This window comes from Eucyclogobius newberryi, unplaced genomic scaffold (genome assembly GCF_026437365.1).
Source record: "Eucyclogobius newberryi isolate DKJ021-1_F unplaced genomic scaffold, fEucNew1.0.hap1 SCAF_18, whole genome shotgun sequence".
Lineage (NCBI taxonomy): Eukaryota > Metazoa > Chordata > Actinopteri > Gobiiformes > Gobiidae > Eucyclogobius > Eucyclogobius newberryi.
In genome coordinates this window covers 15471370-15490432 of record NW_027315812.1, presented here as the reverse complement: position 1 = coordinate 15490432, position 19063 = coordinate 15471370, and the positions used below count along the sequence as shown (strand labels likewise).

Below are 19063 nucleotides of genomic sequence, written 5' to 3'. Positions count from 1 at the left end.
CAAGCCTAATTGTACATTTAACAATATTTTATTTTTGTTCATAATAATTGCAGCTATAACTTTCAGTCCTTCTGTGTTTTTCTGAGTTGGAGAGGGCCGACTATAGGACATGCAATCAGTGCTGTTTCTCCACTGATGAAAAGCCATAGAGGAAGAGTATGCTCTTACTGTTGATGCAGAAGATGAAACGTTGAGAGCTGCAAACAAACATAAACAATGCAGTATTTCACTTTAATTAAACCTATATGGATGGTCTGACGTCAATGCAGAGGAATCAATCTAAGACCAGTCGTCTTTTTAGACTACTAATTGTGCTGAAAACGAAGCACCGTGCAAGCGAAATGAAGGTGGAGAGTGATTGAAGCCAGCACGGAACGGAGAGCTGCAGATTGGCGTGGAGAGAAGAGCGGATGCACAGCACAAGCTATTATAGGAACGCACACAAACACTGCCAAAAGGTCGCACCGCCATCCCCGCCATCGCTGCAACCCGGCACTCAGACAAACTGCTGGTAAAATGCTCTATTTCCCATCCAAATTAAAGTGTCAGTTAATATTAATGTGCAAGTGAGGACTGTCAGAGCTCACACACAGACTAGCCCGAACACACAAACACGCATGCAAAGAGCGTTTAGACCCAGCGAGCGAGGACACAAACAGAGAATTGCCAAAGTCGCCCGGTCAATTACGAGGCGGCGATTGAGTCGTGCACACAGGTCACAGGTGTAGAAAGTGTCTAAGCTCAAATCAGCCCAGCGCAGAGTCTCGTTCTGTCAGTCTGTCACATGAAGGTTGTTTCAGAATGAAAGGGAAACGGTTTGTGCCTTGCTGTTGATAGTGGTGTTGTGCTTTGGATGGGTCACAGTTTAAAAGTTTGTGTTTCATCTCAGACTTGTTTTTGTTCATAACAAAGTTGGAGCTTTTATTTATTTTTGTCTTGCACAATGTTATTCAGTGTAGGTGCAGGTTAACATGAGTTTTAAACATACACAACATACAGCTTTCTTTCATATTCTTAGTGGAATAGTAATTTTGGCTCTCCGGTACCACATTTTCAAGTAGCAAATTTTTAAGTAGGTATTTCAATGTGTTTAACTAGTTTCCAGCTCTATCAAATCTTTTGGGCACGTTGTTGACTTACGCAGCATTCATTTCACGAGCAGGCTCGGCTTTAGAACAGAGGAACTTATGCCAACCGCCGCAAGCTCAGCCAATCAGAGGGCTGCTTTCAGCTCTTATTTCCGGGTTGATAAGACATAAAATACTTTATGATTAGATGCAGGCAGCCCACAGCGGTCAATTTTGTTTAACAAAAATCTGCTTTTACAATATACTCTTTGGAGGAAAACAAAATATACAGTGTATACCAACCAATTCGGCCAACATTTTAGAATTTAGCCCTTCAGGCCGATATTGACTACTATATATAGACTATATGCTCTATTACATTGGTTTGCTTCATTATTGGTTAATTTGTTTATTTGTTCTAGACAGTGTATGTTAATTCACATAATGATTCATGCTGTAAATGTGCCGGATTGTAGTCATGGGGGGAAATTCCATTTTTTAAAACATATTTCCTGTGTACTTAAGTGTACTTAAACACTGGAGGCAAGGTGGGGGGAAGTGTCTTGCCCAAAGACAAAATGACTGTATGCATTAGTAGAGCCACTGCTGCCCCACTACAGCATCTTGTTTTCCCAGTGGAATAGAATCCTGTACTAACCAGGCCTAACTCTTCCGAGATCAGACGAGATTGGACATTCTCAAAGTTGTGTGGTTCCTCTTTTACGTAACCTCAAACAAAGGTGTATTCATCATTATTTAAGACCATCTATATTGCAAATTGAAACGCAATCGCAATACCTTCGAAAAATCGCTTTAACATATGTTTCCCAAAATCATGCAGCCCTAATTCCTATCATACGTTATACGATTTTTTGACGGGGCTGATGACCAACTGATGCAATGACAGTATAGATTGGTGTGGTTATAAAAAAATAATTTATTTAGTTAAGTGGTATTCTGCCTCTGTGGTAAACTCGAGAACTGTAGTTTTGGGAGTCTCTGCGGCATTGTCTCTACCAGAAAGTTCGGATCCCAGATAACCTTTACATTTCCTGTTGTTTATTGTCTCCCAGCTTATTTTGTGTACAGGAATATGTTTTTTTAGCCTCCCATCGATGATCTGTTAGTCTTTTGTATTTCACTGGTGTAAATGCTGATTTGGAAGGCGAGCAGGAGAAGCCAGGTAATAATCCTCCTGTATCTCTTTCTTCAACCGACCGGAACATCACTTCTTGCTTGGAAAACGTACAAATGTACACGCGCTCCCTCTCTCCCTCGCTTTCTCTCACACACACACACAGCACAACTAAACGCACAAACAAAACCCACAAAAGCAGCCAACCATGAAATCGTAATGTCAGAGCTGTTAATGCCTTGAGATAGCACCGGTCCCTGCATCCCGGTGTGGTCCAGGGTTCCGCACAGGCCTACACACACAAATGGGATCAACAGGAGGCTATCTGTGGATCCTAGTATAATATCTATAATAATATAATAGCTGTATGTTTTCAATGAAATTCACTAGAAGTAAAGCGCTATATAAATAAAAGTTATTATTATTATTATTATTAAAGACCATTCTCAAAGGCTACACTTAATCTGTAGTTATAGCGTGTTGCAATTTTGTATAACCGTCATTTATGAATATGACTAATGAAATTGCGCTGTGCAGTTAATTTTTTTTTGTCTCTTTGCAAAGTACAAAAGGACCAAATAGGCAATAAAAAGGACAATCATTTTAATTAGAGTAAAATAGATAATATTGTAGAACTTTCAAGGTTACTATGATCTAAACTACTAAATACTATGATCTGTCATTCTACTAGATACATTAAAAGACAGATTTAGACTGGGAACATGTATATACTTCTCATTGGAGGACAAGAACAACAACAACAACGTCTTGTTTGAAGGATTTCTGTTGGAAAAATGTATCTTATTTTGTCCTAGGGAAATACTAGTTGCTGGGGAAACTCTGGTTACATACATACACACATACACACATACACACACACATACACACATACATACATACATACATACATACATACATACATACACCACAGGCACCACTTTCACTTTCACCTTTCTTTTTGTCCTATATTTTGTAAATGGACTCTCGAACTATGGTCCAATGTATCCAATGTTGCCATTTGTATGCCAATGTATCCAATGTTGCCATTTTTTTATTATTTCTAAATACAGTCAAATGGTTTGTCCTTATAGTTTTACCTGATTTACATTACAATACATCTCTTTATATAACATCTGTTTGATATTCTTTTCACATTGAAATGATGGCACTAGTGATGTGGATGACAGCAGGTGAGCGTTTACAAACACAAACTCAAGGCCGAATCGACCTTGAAGAAAAACACCTATTATCTATCAGGGAAGCTCAGAGTGGTTGTATTGTAATGTCACATGCATGTCACAACCTAGACTTGCATCTCGTTCAACAATTATACTGCACAATGTTTAATGGCCTTTTTTTTTTCTTCTTTTTTTTTTACCCCCACTTGAACTCTTGTTAGAGCAGCGAACCTCACAGAGAAGAATTAATTGCATCCTCTCATTTCTCCTCTAATCTCCAATTGTGTTCCTGAATCTAGTACTACTTTGACCTGTAGTTGTAAACAAACAAATACAAATTTCTAAAACAACAGCAGCAATATTTACTGAACTAATGAAATGGTCAATATTGGATGTAAATTGTAGTTTTTATTTAATTGAGCCGGAAAAGACATTGTTTATGATCGTTACAAAAGGTTGGCTGTGGCTGTAGCTCAAGGATAGAGAAAATACTCAACTTCCCTGTAACGCGCTGTCCGTTTCCTGTGTTTGTACCATTTGATTATTTCTATGAGATTGCGATTATGTTTGTTTTGCTAGTTTAGCGGTTGCTTCGAAAGAAAACTGTATGTACTGCTGAAAATACAGGTACATTAATAATTAAATCTACTATGCAGCAAATTACTTTCTTTATTTTTGCGCATTGTGGGTTTTTGGTGGATAATGCATTTAACCTTGAACATTCCAGTTCAGGCATACCTTCATTACTGAGCTATAGGCCCCTAACTATTTAGTCACATTACTTACCTAAAATCCAAAGTCAATTCCAATAGTAAGGACAATTATTGATACTCAATAAAGATATTGATACAAGATAAACAAAAGAAAAAAAGATATAGAAGAATGTATTAAATGTATTATGTATTCAAGTATTTCTTTAATATTATCCTGATGTAGACTGCAACAATTGAACAAACATATATAGTTTCAATACTGTGTAGTTTTAGTATTGCTTAGGGAATTAGTAGTAACAATCTGGGAATCTAATTATTTATACTATTTTTTCAATATGAAATCAATTGGTATGCATGGATTATTTTACTTGTATTTTGTGAGCAAGGGACGGGACTGCTGTTACCGTGGAGAATCACCCCCTCTCCGACCACGTTCCAGTGCTTTTCCCCCTGGCTAGATCTCTCCTCTCCTGCCACTGCATGGATCAGAAAAGTCACACTACATGCCCACCTCATGTCCCCCAGCCCCTGATGTCCCCCAGCCCCTACACCCTTTATCTCTGCTGTGCACTTTGTGTCTCCATGTCACTCCAGTGGTCTTAACCCTCTCTCTCTCTGTCACTCACCCACTCTCCTTGTGTCCTTGCCTACAGCTTCCTGCCCGACTATATCAGTGGGGATTTTGATTCCATTACGGCTGAAGTGAAAGCTTTCTATGCAGAGAAGGTAAGGTAAGCTCTGGTATTCTTTGGTTCCGTACAGTATTTGCAGGGTCCGCAGACAAGACAGGAAATGTTTGTAATCTCCTAAAACCCAGGTGGTTAATTAAAAATGCTCAATTCTACAGTAGATCCTAAAACCCTCACAGCAAACAAACTGTATTTTTTAACAACTAGGACCAATGCTGTATTTTTTGTTAACTTTACTTTTTCTACATCGGCCCACTCTTAAGGTTCTCTAAATTGGCTGGTACAAAGTTACTAGAATTCTCTACAAAGTTTTCAGTATGTTTAGATAATCATAACTGCTTATTAATCAATAAGGCTCTCCACTATACTGAGAATGAACAAGCACCACAAATAAGGCCTTGAGAATGTCAAATCTCGTCTGACCTCGGAAGATAACCAGGGCTGGGGAATGGGAGACCTTGAGATGGTCAAAGTGCTGCATTTCACTACTTGAGTAAAAGTAAAGATACACATGGTCAAATATTACTCCAATATACAGTAAGTAGACGTAGCTCAGTCAATGTATTACCTAATATAAAGTACTGAATTATTCGCTGTTGGAATTAAAAGTATATTTTTGTGTGTGCGTTGTGAATAATTACTTTGAGGCTTCAGAAATTATAATATACAGTAGGTTACATCTAGAGAAGAGGCAAATTGCATTTTGGTCTTATCCTGCTCAGTCCACTCTGTGAAATTAGTATAAATGTTGCAAAAAATTAGATTAGAAATAAAAGAGTCATTTTTGGTTATAATGGGTACATTGGAAAAAGCAAATATCCTATTTTCTATATTTACTGTTTCTAAGACGAAAGTTCTAAAGCTTATTAGAACTGCAGATTTTGTTTAATGAGCCCTAAAATAGATTAAAGTTAAGTTTAAAAAAACAAACAAATCAGTGACACTGCACCCATGGCTACAATCCGACATGTTGTTGTGGAAAAAATCTCTTCTAACAGTTACCAAGAATAAAGTAAAACAATAGAACAGAGTTGTCTTTTCTCAATCATGAATGGTTTAATTCAGTGTACCATCTGAATTAATCTGTCCCTGATCCCAGCATCACTGTCCATTCCAAGTCTCAAATCCCGACTTTAGTCGTGACACTCCCTAAATAACAGATGGTCACATGACTCATGTCACACGGAAAATGACAGGCTCTTAGACAAATGCCAGGTACAAGAACAAAAGAACTGGGGTGATTGGTTACATTAATTTAAATTTTACATTATGACCGCCCGACACCTTAGAAAGACAAAAGATCCGTCCTTGACACCCGGAGGTCAGGAAAGTTACTGACTCTGAAGAACAATGGGAGCTGATTGCCCGCCTGATGCTTAGGACAGTGTTCTGGCAAAAGGCCAGGTGTTAAATCACAATATCTTGTCTTGGACCCCCGGACTCTCTCTCTCGAATATAGAGGTCAGTCTTTGATCAAAAGGTCACAACACAGACATGTTATTATCAGTTAAATGCTAAAAGTAGGGTCCAGGTTCGAACTGGAGATGTAAAGTCTATAAAGTCACAAAGAATAAGGACCAAATTATATTTTTCCATAACAGTGTTTACAACATGTAAACTGCACAGACCAATTCAATAAATAGTACATTCATTAAAAAGAAAATGGACAGAGCTGACAGGAAGATTTCCTAGGAGTTTACAGTCTGTCTCATCCATTATTCATTAATTGAAGCAACCGTAATTTTAGTTTATAATTTACATTTAATATGCATATCGGGACAGAAGGAGAAAGCCAATAAGAATCTTTTAAAGCAGGAAGGCAATCTTCCTTTACTCTAACCAACCTAACTATTTAAACCTTTAACATACTTCAGTTATTATGTTGCTCTAGTAGGATCTGAAGGACAATAGACCATTACAGATCACATTTCTACTGTAATAAATGCATTCATGATGATTTTATGTGCATATAAAACTCATGTACATTTTTATTTACTGATCTTTTACATCTAAAAGTTCTTATATATATTCCGTGGTTCTTCTCTCACACTCCCTTCCATCGTCTCAGCTTGAGTCTGAAAACATCTCACTTTTTTTGCTGGAGAGTCGTAAGGTGCTGATATCAAGCTGCCTAAGTGGATAGTGACCATCAAAAATGACTCAGGTTAAATGGCTTTCGTATTTGAGAGCCATCTGAAGTTGCTCCAGCCGGGATAAGAACATGCTGCTGAACCATCACAGAGGCTGCAAAATTAGGCCACCCGTTACACCCTCGACACAGTGCATTACAAGTCACACAGCCAGTTGAATTCTACCTTTGATCCAATTCAATTACAACTGATTACTTGAAGATAACTGAATGTAATTGGATAGGGCAGAAAAAAGTTACACATTGGGATGAACAGCTTTTCCCTCTGTCATTCCGAATCAAGAATTGTATCACAAACCAATTTTGTATGCAGTTCTCTTCAGTTAATGCTCGTAATTGAATGAGTTACAGCAGCGATCCCCAACCCTTTTCCACAGTACAACAGTCACAAGTGTCTTTTCTGGGCCTGGCTGAAAGGGGCAGAACCAACAACAACGGCGTAAAATGTGTACAAACCCTTCTATAGCTTTTTAAACAGCTTATTACTTATGTTTGCTGTTTATTAGCTTAATTGGCTCTATATTTTCATAGTAAAACACATATACATACATACATAGCAACAGACTATAAAACAAAAATAATAAAACATAGGTTACATTTGCCACTGGGGACCAGTAGCAGATGGCCCGTGGCCCGGATTTGGGGACCTCTGAGTGACAGTATATAGTGCACCACGAACAGCAGCAGATTCGCTGAGCTACTTAACGATTCTCTCTCACATTCTGTTTTCAGGGGATATTTACAAGATTTTACATTCAACACACATATTATTGTGTGCTGTAATGTTTAAATAGAATTACGGCTCTTTTTAATATCTATTGTACTGAGTAGAATTGAAGCTAACACAAAGAGAATAACTTAAAACAGATTATTGTAGCAATTTCTCTTACCAGATGCTTTTACACTTATGATGTATTCCTCCTCATCCTTCAGACATCATGGAGGTTGCTTCTTTTTTTTTTTTTTTAGAAGAACACAGTGTTATGGTAATGACTTGGGGAGCAGAACAATGGAAAGTTTGAGGCGTTCCTTCTGAGATTTGATGGAAACGGTGCATAATTCTACATAAATGGCGAGAACAGAGAAGCCATCCGCCAGGGAGGAGGAGAAAGATGAGAATGGCGGATGGATGGGATCAAACAGAGCACAGCAGACAAGCATGGACGGGTTGTGCTGTTGTTGTGTATGCGTGCGTGCGTGTGTGTTTGGTACAGAAATGTGTGCGTCAATGGTAAAAAGTGACAGAGAGTGAAGAAAATCCGAAGCGTTCTTGTTTACCTGGATACCATTGTTTAGGGCCACGAACTGGATCCTCTACATTATTCAGCACCGCAGCTCACAGACACACACCAAAACAGATTTATACCTCTGTGCAACTCGTTTATCTGCTTTCTTCTTACACCGTCTTTCATCAGAAGTAGGACTATATAAAGAGACACATTGTGATGTGGAATTGTGTGACAATTTTATAGCCTATATTTAGAACATGTAGTATAACATAGTATAATTAGAAAAAATATAGGAGCAAATATAAGTCCATGACCCCTGTAACTTATGTTTTAAAAAAAGGAAAATAAGGCTGTGCAATGACCACATTTTAATTGTGATTTCAATTATTGCTCTAGATGTAATTAAAAAAAAAAACAAGTCATTAAATTTGGCTCTGAATAATACGCCCGTTAGTCCTGCTCCTTAACGCTTTACGCAAAGCCACTTGTTTAATCATTTGAAACATGGATGAAAAAACAATACCATTAAATAATACCAAGTCTTAGGTTAACCTGTAGAGGAATCAATTCAAGCACAAGTACAAGTGGTGATAGAAGTTGCATAATAAACAGAATGTGATATTGGAGAATCATTTTCCCCAAAAATAGATTACAAGACTAAAAGATTGGTGAAAGTGGTTCTCAGACTTTGGTACATGTACCATTGGTGGTACACATGCAATCCTCATTTGTCCTCCTTAAAGTATTCAGCACTATTATATCAAGGGTTTAGTCCCAATTTAGACATGGTTTAGCGCTAGATAGAACTGGTAATAGTCTGGTTACAAACCTGGTTTAGATCTGGTGGTACTTGAACAGCAAAATATTGTTTGAGGAGTTACTTGGTGTGAAAAATTTGAGAATAACTAGATTTGCTGAATGCCGATTATGATAAATTACTACAAATTTGTGCTGTTACTATACGTCACATATGTGTTTGTTCTGTGTGCACAGGGCTGCAAGCTCATGGAAACTGCTGACCAGGATTTCACAGATTTCACCAAATGTTTGTCCATCATGTTGGAGCAGATCCAGCAACAGAAGTTGCAGGTAAATGGGCACAATATACAAATTTCCTGTAGTACTGGTAGAAAATGTTACCCTTAGCTTAGGAACGTTTAATGCCTGTAAGCAAGGCATTCACTTGTCAAAATTAAGCTGTGTCTTGCATAGGTTAATAGGTTTGTACTACACGTGTCCCAGGTGGAGGCTTGTGTGGGCGTGCACTTGAAGAAAAACGCACATCTGGAAAGAAAATAATATAGAATAAAACAACAAGTTACATTCTCACATTTCCTCTTAAGAAATGTAGAAACATTGCCCTCTCAAACACCCACACACAAAACACAACCTCTAACTTATTATTTCCCCACTCTCTACTATAGTTGTACATCATTGGTTGTGATATTTAAAAAAGCATAACATTTTCTACCACAACCTCTAAAAAGTACAAAATAGAGCAGTGTACCATTGCAAATCATATTTTTTAGCCAGAGACACACTAAAATCGTTAAAGTGGATTAGTCTAATTTAAACCAATTTTTCAAATGGCATGTAATCACGGGAAGTACAATTTATTGATTCTTGATTGGAATCTTAAACATCTGGAGAAGTGCGTGTGTAGTCGTATTCCTGCTGCCTGTAAAAGTTAGGTTAGAAATAGCCAGGAAATCTTAGACATTTGTTTGGACTCACATTTAGCTCTGCAGAGATGTACAGCCTTTTCACCGCGGACTAGCACGTGTTGTATTGAAAGTAAAGACTACGGTAGCTTCAGTGTGGTGGTTCGCTCTGGGCAAAAGCAAATGTATAATTTGTGAGCAATGCAGTTTCACGTAAATGAGATGTCGTTTCTATTAGCAATTATAGCTGCAAAGTTTTGGGGCCACACTAAATTACTTGATGACCCTGAATGTCCCTCAGCCCCCTTCGCCTCACCTACCTGTAGGTCTGACAGGTTTATGGGCAAAGATGAATTTAGTTTGTTTTTTTAGCACTCTCACTCTTAATTAATCTGCTCTGAGATCTGCTTCATTTCTCCATTCTCACTAAAATAATGTCAGCTGGGTTTACCAAATCTACTTCAAGACTTACACAATTCTTTTCAATTCCTTTAACTTTCCGATTACAATTAAATGATGTATATTATGCAAAACTGGCTTACAAGTTGTATCTTCATCAAAAACATACCTGCAGTTGTGTATTGTTTCACTTTCAGTGGTACAATTTAGTCTCTAGAGCTCAAAGCGTGGGCTTTATCTGGCCTGTGTCAGCATGTAGTTATTAATTAAGCTCCTTTGTGTTTTTAAAGACCATACACCTTCACCAGACCGCTTCTAAAATAGTTAAATGCTCAATTTTCCTTTTTTTTTACATATTACATTTCAGTATACTACATGAAATACAAAAGTTGTTCAAAGTGTTTTAAAAAGAGTTCCAAAATGCATGAATAATCGATAATATATTCTGTTTGAGTTTAGCATTGTATATCTGTCAATCTCTCTGTGTCCTCTTCCTCTTTTCATTCTCCCCATTATTAGACTTTCTGAGCGGCGTGCTGAGTGTTGCTCCAATCAACGCTGAGTGCCCCAATCACTTGAATCACACATCTCAAAGCTGATGAAAGACCATGAAGAAGATACTTGCAGACACACAAATACACACTTCATTTGTGTGTTGCCAGATTAGCTGTTTACACTCTCTGTACTTCTGCGATGCCGCCTTTTTGGAATACTTTGTATACTTTGTCCTTGCTTTTCACCCAACCTGACTAATATTTACTCTGCTTGAATAGAAGTCCCGATTCTTGCCTGTCTGCATGTGAAAGATACAAGCTCATCTATGAGTTGTTTTTTCCTCCTGACTCTTTGCTGGATTTTTCTACTTTTTGACCTGGCATATCCCTCAACTTCTGCTCCCTAAAATCTCCTTTTTAGAAAACATTGGAGATCTTTGGAAACCTTGCCATCTCTTTTATAAATAATATTCTGTTGTTTCTTTGTTGAGTGAAAGAGAAAGTGCAGAGGCAACAATAAATGGATGATTTGCAGATTTGCTTCTCTTTGTGCTGGGCTGGCTGTTTAACATTCACCATATTAGTCCTTGAATGTTTTCCTTCACACAGCTTAGCTCTTGTTTTGTGGAATTTATCTCTGTTTGTTGGTTTAAAATCCCAAAGAGCGGCTTGGGAGGATTAGAGTGGGCGTCTGGTCGCTTATTTGTGTACTTATATGGAAATATATGTATTCTTGTGCGCTTCTTGTTTTGTGTTATGTCATGCTTTCGTGTATTTCTATATGATTGTGTATTGGCTGCTGTGTGTGTCTATGCTCTGCTCTAGTTAGCCTCTGTTGTCATTTACCTGTAGAAGCAGCAGCAGATGCACACAGTTTTCATTTCATCCTTCCTTTGTTATCTGTTCATCAGGCTCAATAATAGGACAGGCTTTTGTGTTGTGATCTCAGAGCCAGCAATGCTCCCCTGGCCAATCACAACCCAGTGTACAGACTTGATCAGTGTAGCCTGCTTGTTAAATTTTCTGACTCTAGCCATGTAATTTGCCATGCTCAGCTTCTTGAGAAAACAAACATGGTCTATAGGGTTTATATGAAAATGCAGTTAGTGCTATTCACGCACACTGAAAGGGGGATGATTTAGTCCACGCACCAAAAATGCATACTCTTTTACTTCTCTTTCCCACATTTTGTTTGTATGGTTTGATGTGATTGGGGTGGCTCCGAGACGCTATAGGAGCAGAATTACAGCCACTTTTCATAACAGTTTGCCCCAAGCCTGCTACAGAATTGCACAAACACACTAAGCAAATGCATCAAAATGTAATTAGTCTTAAAAGCTGAAGTTGTTAGTACAAATTTACACTCACTCAAGAGCATTTCCAGACACACTACTTAAGTAATACATTTCACGGTGTAACCATACTGTTGCTTGAGTTAAAGTTTTAATTTCTCTTCCCACTGTGAGTAAGTCCACAAGTTACAAAAGCTTTATCTTGACAACATTACATTATTTGAACATCAGTCTCTTGCACTGCACCTTCAGATAGGATTTAGATTGTCTCATTTTTGTGCTCTATCCTTTGAGAATACTGTTTTGTATACTGTATTTGTGCATTATGTTTTGTCCTTCCAGTTAATGTTCAAGTTTAAATCGGTTGTTGTTGCATCCAGACAGTTACTCTTAAATAAGATAGGATAAGATAAGATAAGATATTCCTTTATTGTCCCACATGGGGAAATTTCATTGATGCAACGCAGGTAGATACAGAGGTAGATACAGAATAAAAGAACAGATCACTTATAGGAAGTTTGAAAAACACTCTCAGTAGAAGATCTCCTATAAACAAAAACTCCCATAGACAAAATCTCCCATTACCCAACAAGGGATGGAGGGGGAAAAAATAAATAAAGATAAAACTACTTTTGTTTGAGTTGTACTTACCCCAAACTCTTTAACTCTAATTTATCTACTTAGACTTCCACTACTTTGTACTTCTATTTGAGTAACAGTACTTGCTAAATGTAATTATCTTGTTGTTGTACCAACCTAAGCTAAAAATAGAAATAAATACATGATAATAATACGAGGGTCTAAAATCCAAAGAACACGCAACACAAAGACTAAATATCATTGCAGTACAGCATGACTTTGAACATATTTCCTGTGGCCTCATAGCCAATACATGTTCTTTATGAGGTTTCTTTTTAGGGAACTTGTTGTGACTGCACAATCTCCAGTCTATTCTTTGTATTGTGTTCTCCCTTTATCCTCATTTCATCTTGTACTAGCTTTGCTCCTGTCATTGCATCCTCCTTACTGGACAGTCCACATTTTGACAAGGTTATTATCCATAGCAAAGGCAAACTCAAAATCTCTGTTTGGCTGTAAAGTTTGTTTCTTGAACAAGGATTACAGATCATAAAGCTCTCTCGCTAAGGCTCTGGTTTTAGGATGTAATCTACATGTACATGAGATGATGTAAGGTTTTGCATGTTGAAAATTAAAATACATCTAAATTATGGGGAATGTTGAGGTACAAATCCTAGTACTGTGTTTGTTTATTTTTTAAATTAAGTTTTATCACCAGTATTTAATTCCTAACATGAACAGTTACCAGTATTCTTTGTAACATACCTTGGAAAATAGAATCCAAAGATGTGATATTGACAGGCATCTGCTGCATACACCTAGTAAATTAGATTCTCACATTATCCATCACACTACAACCTACAAGAAAATCAGATATATTCCTACAGTATGTCTTTTAGTCATAACTCGAGCAGGATGGGATATGGGATTGTGCGATGGCAAAGACTGAAATTATTTGTCATGTATGGAGCTGTCATAGGTTCCAGGAAGATAATTAATTATGTTGATGTTATGTTGTTTTTAATGTTCCATATGGCAAAAGGGTGTGTCCAAATTGACAAACATAGATGCAGCTCACAGGTAGATTGATTAGTAAACATCAAATGGACCCTGCTGATGTCCTGGAAAAACATTACGGTCTTAGTGAAAATTACAGTGTGACACTTACGCAAAGATTTATGGATGTAAATTGATGTTTAAACCACACATTTGACATCCTTGTGCATTAGTTTGATATTTAAGGACAAATAAATCTCCAAGTGACTGAGCGTGCATGTGGGGCGTGTTTAGACTGCCAGTCAGCCGCAGTGCCATTACACACATAACGCAGAGTGCGTAGGGCATCGAGTGCTTTGAAGGGCACCAACAAGGTAGTTTCGACTGAATAACATAGGCTATTTGTGCTGCAGCTGCACTGTTCTTTTACAATTAAACAGGGATCCTTCAGTAGGCTTAGTCTGTCTTCTGTTTTTATCAATTCAGACTAGGATTCAAGTGTCGCGTCTCTCTCCATATGAAGTTTGAGATGTGCAGGGGCAGCTACATTCATACATACAGCCACGGTTTAAACAGACACGGACAGATCAGGGACACAGCTGTGAATTTTTCATACATATTCTACGAACCACATAAACCAAAACTATCTTTAGATGATGAAAATTTGCCTCATATTCAATTAGAATTCGGGAAACCACAGAGCTGACACCACGGCATACGCAAAGCCAGAGTCTTACAAATGCCTAAATCATAAATTCAACAGAAAGAATCAATAGTTTGCAGCCTGTAGTGTTTTCTAGAGCTTTAGTGTTCTGCAAAAGAGCTGGAGAAGGGCTTTGGGTGATGCTGCAGCAGGGGCGGAGCGAGGAAATGTAGGGACTGTGGGGACTCATTGTAAACATAATGAGTAATGAGTTGCTAATAATATTACATCTAAAATGCACCAGAATACAGAAAATGTAATTATTTTTGTTAAAAGTTTCTTGGTTAAGAGGCCCAAGATTGCACTCAGGATTGTGATTTATACATTATTTACATTAAAAAAAATATAATAATAATAACTTAAGAAGTAGTCACCTCAAGGTTGTATAACAGACCTCAAACCCCTATGTATTTTGTACACCTTCAAAGTGGGGGCATCACTGAGCATTTCTCCTTAGGGCACCCAAATGCCTAGCAGTGGCCCTGGTCATCTGCAACCAGTTCTTGACATTCTCACACTAATAAACTTAGCAGTTGAAAGCCATTGCAATGCATGTTTTGCATTCATTCTTGACCTTGGCAATGATGGTTTCTTCATGGAGTTTCTTTAGATTCAGTAGTAAGAGATGATGTTCAGAAAAAAGCTGAAAGCTGAAAAGATTCAGCTCGGAAAAGACGCGTTTGTACATTATTAAGTGTGCCATACCAAAAGATCCGAATTGGAGTAACATAACGTACAGACACGTGTTCTCACTGTTCTTCTGACTGGTGGAAGCTCATCAGATAAATATGGCAAAAATAAGTGCATAAAAATTACAACTCACCACCGCTGAATCAGTGGGAGCCCTGCACGTGTTTCTGTGCATGAGGTGGTCCCATCAGGAGTGATGGGAGACAATGACACCCGCAGTGTGTTTAAGTCCAGTCTGCTCCGTAATTTTGTCTTGTTGCCGTCACGGCGCGGGAAGTAGCGCTCAAACTCTTGTAAAAGTAAAAACAGGTGCACGTAGCAGTTGCAGAATGCTGGCTCAGGAGACGTGTCCTCCAAAATCCTCACTGGCTCCTCGTCTGCTCCTCACTTGGCCTTTTCCCCTTTGCAAAAATGCTCTCCAAAGACTTTTGTTCTTTACTCATTTTCGCTGACTTTTGGGTCTACTTTTGAGCAGCGTGTTTGATGCAACGCGTCCGCGATGACCTATCATGTATGATGCACGTATCAGTTATGTTATCACGCAGGACAAGAGCAGAGATATAATATACTTGCCATTATATTTAATGGATTTCATTGGCAATTTCCTATAAGGGTTTTCATTATATATCCACAGACGAGCTTATTAGTGTCATGAGGGACAGGCCAAAGTTACGTCAGAGAAGATGCGTCACTGATAGATTATTACCAGTATTTGTGCGGCCCGTTAGCAAACGCATTGCGGACCGGTACCGGTCCCCGGCCCGGTAGTTGGGGACCCCTGGTCTAGGAGACACTAGAAAGGCTTCTAGAAGATGAAGAGCGTGGTAAAGAAGCTTCAAGTGATGTGCAGTCTCTTGACAAACTACTGTAAATAAAATCATTTTACTAGTCCAAGAAGTTTTTGAAGACAAGAAATCTGAATTTACAATATGTGATAGAGGTCATGACCACCATCAATAACAGAGGCAAACAGTCATAATAAATGACCCTCACTTGATGGGTTAGACATTTGTTGAAAACTTTTGCATAATTTTCTAATTTGTTGTTGTCAAATGGATGATTTTGAAGTTAGACCAACTCATTTAAAACAACTTGCAAATGTGTACCATTCCAAGATTTCTTTGGTTTGCAGCTGTTCCGTAAGTTCACACAGTGGTTGAATCAATGCCAGGGCACATTACAGCTGTCCCAGGTGACTCCCTGTTGTTTTTCCTAATTCATCAGCTGTCTGCATTAGCGTAGAGAGAGTGATTGATGGTGTTTTGAGGGCCACTGTGATGTGGCCGCTCTGACAGGTCCTCTGGCCTCCAGACTCTACCGGGTTTTAGTGTTGTCAGCGCTGCGCCTCTGCTGTTGGCTCACTCAATGCAAGAGCTGTAAAGGCCTTGTGCTTAATGTGCCTTGGCCCCAGAATGACGTAGCTCACATGAAATCATAATAGTTTTAGTAACCCACTTTGTTCAGTTTCTTGTATGTAAGAATCAAAGAATGATTGTTTTTTGTAGGGTTATTTCCGAGGTTATTTTACCGTTATTAGGTATCCACTCCAAATGTGAGCAGATGTTTTGTGCTTTATATCCTTGCCAAATATTAAATGCACATAGACACAGTTGTTCAAAAAATATACGTCATAAAACAATACAACCTACCTTTATCTATTTTCTACCTCCAACTCCTGTACGCCACTTATATGAGTTTCCACAGTTCATCTGACAGAGAACTTGAGAGTCACTGCCTTGTATCGCTCTGAAGGGAAACTAGTTGTGTGCAGTCAGGAGTATTGTTATGTTGAACTATTCTAAGGTGTGAATTGTTTGGCATAATTGTTCAAAAGACTTAACTCCTTACAATAAACAATTAGTTTGTGTTGGTGTCAGTGTAGTTAGCTCTTCCATTCAGAGAGATGTAAGGCAGTGATCAGTTTTCTGTCTGGTAAACTGAAGAAACTAGTCGGGTGACTGGCGAAACGTTTTCACTGTTAAAATGTGTCCAGTTGACATAATTCAATTAATTTAGTTTTTCTACATTCACACAAGTAGGTATAATGCACTAGGCTAAACATGCTCCCAAAGACAACATACAAACTGGTGCTAGTTCTGATTGGTTGTACAGTTTCCCCAAAAGTTATATGTTGTAAATCACACCAGACTGACGTGGTAAATGTAGTATAGTTTGTAAAATGAGTTGCCTTTTGCCACTTTTGAATCCAGTGAACGCTGTGATAACTTGATCTTCTTATCTAGGTCGATGCCATTGTGACTCTGGGAGGCCTGGCTGGAAGACTTGACCAAACCATGGCGTCTATAGAGACTTTGCATCATGCCCTTAACATGACAACTCTCCCAGTCTTCATTATACAAGAAACAAGCCTGGCTCTGCTCCTCAGACCTGTGAGTAATGGCCAATTATATCATATTCTTTTAAATTTGAGGCTTCACAAATGCATCATGTTCCTTTTCACACATGTTTTTCTGGGCTCAGCTCTTTACCGTAACTGTGTGGCTGTGTAAACGCCGGATACACTCGCTTTTATGATACACTATGGGGAGCCATTCTCTTTTGATGCATCCAATTTTGACTTGCTCAGCTTTGGCCACTTCCTAATGCGTCCTACTTGATTGGGCGTACAAGTGCAGAGAGCAGCAGCACCTCTGGTGTTTATTTCAGAGAGACAAAAACCTTTCTATAGGAGCTTGGTTATATAAATTAATAATTTGTATGTAAGGATGTCAAGATTATTCCGGGTTTATTCAGTAGTATCACTATATTGTCAGAGCAAAAAAATAATAATAGTGGGAATTGTCAGAAGTAAATATAAATAATTCAATTTCAATTTATGTAGCAAAAAAGTCAACAAAATATACAATAATATTACTTTTTCATTCAGAAAGTTTGAATTGATAAGGCTATTGACATAATTGAGGAACTACCAGATTTGACAATTGGAATGAAAGAGAAAAGAAAAGGATTTCACTTTGATTTTGGAATGGTGTCAAATAAACTTATTGTAAAATAACGGTATTTCACACAATAATTGTAAAACTAAAACTTGATATTGTGTCATCCCTTTTTGTATGTTTTACCTGCGCTAGTTATTATTTGCATTATTAGATGTATAATATAATTAATTTGATTTAGAATTTTGAATATTGAATATTTTCTATATATTTTACCATACTAGAGAGAGTAGATACCGGTATATAAGATAACAGCTTTTAACAATAATAAGACTAAACCAGGTCTAAACCAAGTCTAAATTCCAATTTCCAATTGTAATTGCCAAAAGGTGCACTATGTAACTTGTCAAGTTACAGGTCCTAAGCTTCCCCCCCCAAAAAGCTAAGCAGATAAGTTTAATGCCTTGCTGTGGCACATAAAGCATTAAGCATCTCCGTAGATAATGTTGTTGCTTACACTCCACCAGAAAAGTTAACACAATGCACCTAGAAAACAACTGTATCATGTCACATTTACTTCTGTTTTAGGGCAGGCAAAAGAGACAGTTTTGCCCAGAGACACAAATTGCAATATCTGTTAAACATAAACCCATTACTATTTTATTGTCTCCCGACTCATTTGTCCCTACTTGTACCACTTAAAGTAAACCTCTCTATCAGTACTTATGTCTTGTCATTATTCCGACGGCGTGTTTGTCATTTACTGCTTCATACCTCGACACCTCCAATTAATCTTACTTGAGTGCAGGTAAATTAAGCTCATTTGTCAGTGCGCCTCCAATTCACCGGCGTCAGATGTAGGCGCATGCCAGTACATGAAGGTGACTGCAACCTTCTCGAGGCCCACTGCTATTTGTCCCAGTTACATGTGTAATTGGAGTGTTTACAACTTTTGCCAAATCTTCTCACCTCAGCCATTTTGTGCAATTACGACTCAGTTACGTGTGTTGCCTCGAGATTCGGCGCAGCATGCAGTACATACAAAACAATATATAGGTGAATGTTCTTTTCAAAATATAACAAGACTAATGGTAAAACGGGAGAATGGACCAGCACAAGGTTTGCTGTGTATTGTAGTTCTAATAATATGGTTGTTCTGCCAAATAACAATTTAATATATTGTTGTGGTAAT

General features: G+C 38.1%; 1 protein-coding gene across 5 annotated transcripts in view; it reads left to right on the top strand.

Moving 5' to 3' along the window:
- The window catches only part of tpk1 (thiamin pyrophosphokinase 1), a 68245-nt gene that overhangs the window by 25471 nt on the left and 23711 nt on the right, over window positions 1–19063 (top strand). For all 5 annotated transcript variants that reach the window (XR_011927713.1, XR_011927712.1, XM_072450664.1 and 2 more), the window contains exons 5-7: window positions 4747–4819; window positions 9154–9249; window positions 17218–17364. Coding sequence is in view for 3 of the 5 variants with exons in the window: in XM_072450664.1 (XP_072306765.1) it covers window positions 4747–4819; window positions 9154–9249; window positions 17218–17364 (316 nt within the window). In the remaining 2 variants the exon portion in view is untranslated. The remainder of the gene's footprint in view (window positions 1–4746; window positions 4820–9153; window positions 9250–17217; window positions 17365–19063) is intronic.